The following is a 4953-nucleotide window of genomic DNA, read 5'->3' as shown; positions in this document are numbered from 1 at the left end:
TAAAAGAATAGTTAGTCAGTAAAAGAATAGTTAGTCAATAGTCAGTCAGTAAAAGAACAGCTCACTCGGTATGACACTCACACCCGTGCAGATATAATACTCAGGATGTGCCTTAAATATATGAGATATTTTCTGTCCTGGATGTGTGGTGTGTGTTTCTTTAGGTTATGTTTTTTTCACCACACAGATTGCAGAGCTGCTATATCAGCCACAGACAGTTCCTGTACCCCATTGAAGCCATCTGTTTGGTGCATAAAATCCACATTATCACACATAATACATGCATTAGAACATTGTTATCCCTTCAGTGTGCTCATGAATAGCTTCCCGCTGGCAGACTGAATATAAAAATAGCCCTCTTATTACATTGCCCTCTTAGAGAATGGACCAGAATCAGAAGTCTGATGAAATCTATGAAAAACCAGAATCAAAGTTCATCAAGCAGACTACCCCAGTACAATTGTATTACCAGTTGAAACACAGACAGCTTTGATTTAGCCTTTTAAGTGAGCGTCAGTTACTTTATTCTCCTGCCGACTATTGCCTCGTAAAAAAAAAAGATCTAAAGGGCTTTAATTTCCCATTTGTACCATGTTTACGTATATTATATGGTGAGCCCACGGGGGAAAAAGTCACAAATGCACGAGTCAACAGCCTCTGCTTCCACTCGAGTCATCAGAAGAAATCAATACCAAATCATGAGAGATCAAAAACATGATTATCCTGTATTTGTGCTTGTGGTTTTGAACAGAACTCGAAGAGATTAAAAGTATCTTTCAGTGGCTGTGCTTCCTTTTAATGGACACTCACCCTTGATACAAAAAGGAAGTTGTGCCGAGTCAAAGCAGTCCAATAATGTATATCCTCCTCTGCTGCTTCTCCAACAGTATTGATTGTAGACTGTTACAGTAGAATTGTTTGTATTACACACACTGTCCATCATTTAATATCTGTTATTTTTCTTTTTATTTAAAATCGTATTAACATCATATTTAACATTATACTGTAAAATCTTCTATTGTTGATTTACAGCTACGCACATATTTTGTAAAGACGTAATGACATATTAAGGCTACAAACTTTCCTTTCATTATACAGCCTTGTGTTGTGTGTGTGTGTGTGTGTGTGTGTGTGTAATGAATGAATTTCCTTGACTCCTTGATATGTAGATGGCTTCACCTGAACATTTCACCTTCCCTTTTATTAGGAGATGTGAAAACTCATGGACATCCAGATGTGTGTAGTTATAAAGCAAAGACAGACTCAAGGCTAATTTATCACCGCAAACAAAGATGAAAGCACACCACCCTTTTTGTAGGCTAGCTATTCAACTGTATCAGCTGTTATTTCCCTCAGGTTTATATAAGTTAGAAACCATGTTAACAAGTAATGTTCAGGAGAGAGTTGTTATTTCCTGATAATTTAGATTTAAATAAATGTATCCAGACTGGGTTAACGATGATTTAAAATGCTGTATGACAACAAAGCAAAAATGTTTTCTGTGTTCAACATCTCTACCTTTTTATAAATAGTGTATAGCATGTTCTTAAGTTACTGTATGTTTTTCACTTTGGCTCCATGGTAGCTCTCCATTTTGCTCCCTGATGATATCAGGCTGTGCGCTTCATTTTAGAACGACCAGCGTTTTCATATTAGCAGGATCCGGCGTTCACTGTCCAACCTTGAAGATTTTTATTTAGGCACTTCCTGGGGGTGACAGTTCCAGAGGATATTGAATTAGTGTACAGATGAGATGATATCAGAGCTGAAATATTTCATAGGTGCCAGACAGGCCTCAGGTGAAATCTCTATAACTGTCCCATCATAGATTTTTTTAGGGCGCTGTGTGACAAGTGGTCGTCACTGTGGAGCATAGAGTGGATGTAGCAAAGGAAGATATTGCAGTGTTTTAGTGTTTGCTTCAAGGCAGCAGCGACAACACTGCACTGCTGGAAAAATATGAGCACAACAAACTATCTTTCTGTCATATGTTTCTTTAATGAAGTAAAAGGTACAGTATATTGCCAGCACTTAAATGTTTTCTTATGCTGGGGAATTAAAGTGAGGGTGTAATTGGAACAAACACTTTTGTGAAACACACACACACTGTAGGCCGTTGTGCAGATGGTTGTGTGGTTTTGACTGGGATGCAAATGTGATGAAATTGCCGCTTTCTTGCAGATATAGTGGCCTTGAGTGTTCCATTACAACAAAGCTTTACAGTCCAAAGAGACAAAGTAAAAATGATGTGAAACTCAGAGAAAAATCTTCAGTGGGTAGTTATCAGCAGTTTGTGCCAATTCACCTCAGTCAAAGTAGAGAGCAGAAAGTGGGGAATTGAAATCAGTCTGAAAGGACCTGAAAGGTGTAAAACGTCCATTTATGTGTTCTGAACATGTTTATCCTAACTGTGTGTTGTTCAGGTTTGGTGGTTGACCTCTGAAACTGTTGTCGAAGTAAATTGAAAGTACTTAACCAAAGTGACCATTTGCTTTAAACACCACTCTCTCCTGTCTGTGTTAGGACAAGCATGTGTTGGCAGTCGTAGCCATCGACAAGATGCTAGTGAGGCTAAAGAAGTCCAATGAGCTTCTGGAGATGATCCTCAAGGGTCTTAATAACTACCTGGAGAAGAAGCGTCTCTATTTTCCACGGTTCTTCTTCCTGTCCAACGAGGAGCTGCTGGAAATCCTCTCTGAGACCAAAGACCCCACAAGGTAAACTGCTAAATGATGACTGCTACATGATACGTTTTTTATATTAATCATTATCGCTGACTGCAGTTAACAGCATCTGTAGAAGTACAGCATCTACCCCTAGTGGTCATGATGCTCAGACCCCTTGCTGTCCACCAGTAGCTCACTCAGTTCACTCAACACTTTGTCCAAACTTGTCTGGGTATTTAGACGATGATAAATAAACTAAACCACCTTCTGTACAACAAAAAAAGTGGTGAAACCGCAGACCATTCACCATTAAAAAAAGACTCAAAACAGATTCAGCATGGGAAAGAAGCAAATCAGAGAGAAACAGTAAACAATTTAAAAGAGTTATCGCTTCTGAGAATGTAAGAGGCAAGAAAATCTTAGAGCTAACTCTGCCAACTAGTGGTTTCCCCAGAAGCCAAGTCATTACTAATAACCAACCCTTGTCTTATTTCACCCAGGGTGTTTGGTTAATAATGAATGTGATTCCAGACAAAAGATGTTCTAGACTCTCTGTTCCTGCCATTTCTGTCTGCCTCTTCGTATCCACTCTATAATCCCTCTATTCTCACTTTGACTTCTGGGAATTGTCATCACATCAGTACAGATGCACACAATCATGAGCTCTTCTGTAAAGAAGGGATTTCTGCAGCAGTGGGAGTGTCGGCGGGCCTTGGAGAGCAGTGTAATGATGGGAAAGTGCAGAAGTTTTGAGAATTTGAGTCATTGGTCTCTGAAAGGGCTTGCTTTTATTTCAGGGACACGGACAAAGTAAGGTACCAATTTATGTCTGTGTCTGTGGTTGTCCTACAAAGTGGAAACACAGATATATGAAGCAGTATAAAAAAGAGGAAATACTGTGTTTATTTTGTGATATTCAAGAAGCATTAGTAACAGTAAGAAGGACCTCAGCAGAAATGGCACTTAAGTTGGAATTAAATTACTTAGAAGCCAGAACAGCGGCGGACACAGGACATGGTGAGAATGCAAATGATAAGATTAGTCAGTGAATGAGTGTCATCTGCTGGAGGTTTTTTGGGATGCAACTGGATTGTATCACAATTACCCAACTAAACACATAATCTAATAAATCCAGCCCTTAAATGTTACAGATCCATAGAAATTCTCTCCTTAAATATTATAAAAAATCATTATTACAATGTAAAAAGACGGACAGTGAGCAACCCTTTGTGATTCAGCGAGCTTTGAGAAAAGGTTTGTCTGCTCATGCTTCATGTCTCCAATCTTTTTTCATTTTTCAAAATTTCACAAGATGGAGACAGATGTTCAAACTGGGTGCATCATTACTCTTATATAATAAATGCACATTTTATCATCATTATCTACCAAAAAACAGCATGCACATGCAGTATAGATGTGGACTAATAAAGCACCCACACACCAGGGGATACCTACACCCATTAAAAACTTGTATTTGTAGAGATCTAATGTGTTTTTGCAACTTTCAAACAAAGAGTGGGGGGTCTGTCTGGGTAATATTGATCCAGACATATTCTGACAATTTACTTGTCTGGATGGCTGCACAGAGAAAGCAGCACATAAACATCTCGATAGCAACATCTGTTGGTGTCCATCATTGTCTACACTAGAGTCCTTCTTATATATTTTTGCTGTGCACTCAGATTTTGACAAAGCTCGCAGCCCAGTACACAATCACATACTTTTGTGCGTAAAGTGGGAGCTTGAGAAGTAATGCAACCGTGAAAATAGCTGCATTGGTTTATACTGAAATAGATCTGTGTTACAGCTGTGAGTATTCTTCATACTGATAAAATATCCAGTGTCCGTAAGTACAGTGTGAAGAGCCAGTGTAAGATATATTAAATCAGATACACTGTATAAATTAGACAATATCTAACGTTAGGTGATTCAATTGTCTTGCCTTACTTTCCTCCAGAGTGCAGCCTCATCTGAAGAAGTGCTTTGAAGGCATTGCTAATGTGGTGTTCACTGATGTGCTGGACATCACCCACATGAAGAGCAGTGAGGGTGAATTGGTACAACTTCTGGACATCATCTCCACCTCCAAAGCCAGAGGCCAGGTGGAGAAGTGGCTCCTGGAACTCGAGATGGGCATGATTGCCTCCCTCCATAAGGTGTTGTGTGGATTGTTGTTGCACTATTTTTTAAGCTTCATTTATGCAAATAAGTGCATATTTATGCACCAAAATCCAGCCTGCACATTCAAGGGTTCTCTTCTCTTCTGTGTGGCTCAGAGGCAGAGCGG

The 4953-nt window shown here is 39.2% G+C and overlaps 1 protein-coding gene across 1 annotated transcript in view; it reads left to right on the top strand.

Annotated features, from left to right (window-relative positions):
• The window catches only part of dnah7 (dynein, axonemal, heavy chain 7), a 63779-nt gene that overhangs the window by 12770 nt on the left and 46056 nt on the right, over window positions 1-4953 (top strand). Inside the window, exons 20-21 of the mRNA XM_035676793.1 lie at window positions 2524-2717; window positions 4624-4822. Coding sequence (XP_035532686.1) covers window positions 2524-2717; window positions 4624-4822 — 393 coding nt within the window. The remainder of the gene's footprint in view (window positions 1-2523; window positions 2718-4623; window positions 4823-4953) is intronic.

This window comes from Morone saxatilis, unplaced genomic scaffold, assembly GCF_004916995.1.
Source record: "Morone saxatilis isolate NCDOM2014 unplaced genomic scaffold, NCSU_SB_2.0 Contig5, whole genome shotgun sequence".
In the NCBI taxonomy this organism is placed as follows: Eukaryota; Metazoa; Chordata; class Actinopteri; family Moronidae; genus Morone; species Morone saxatilis.
This window is presented reverse-complemented; position numbering and strand designations above follow the sequence as displayed.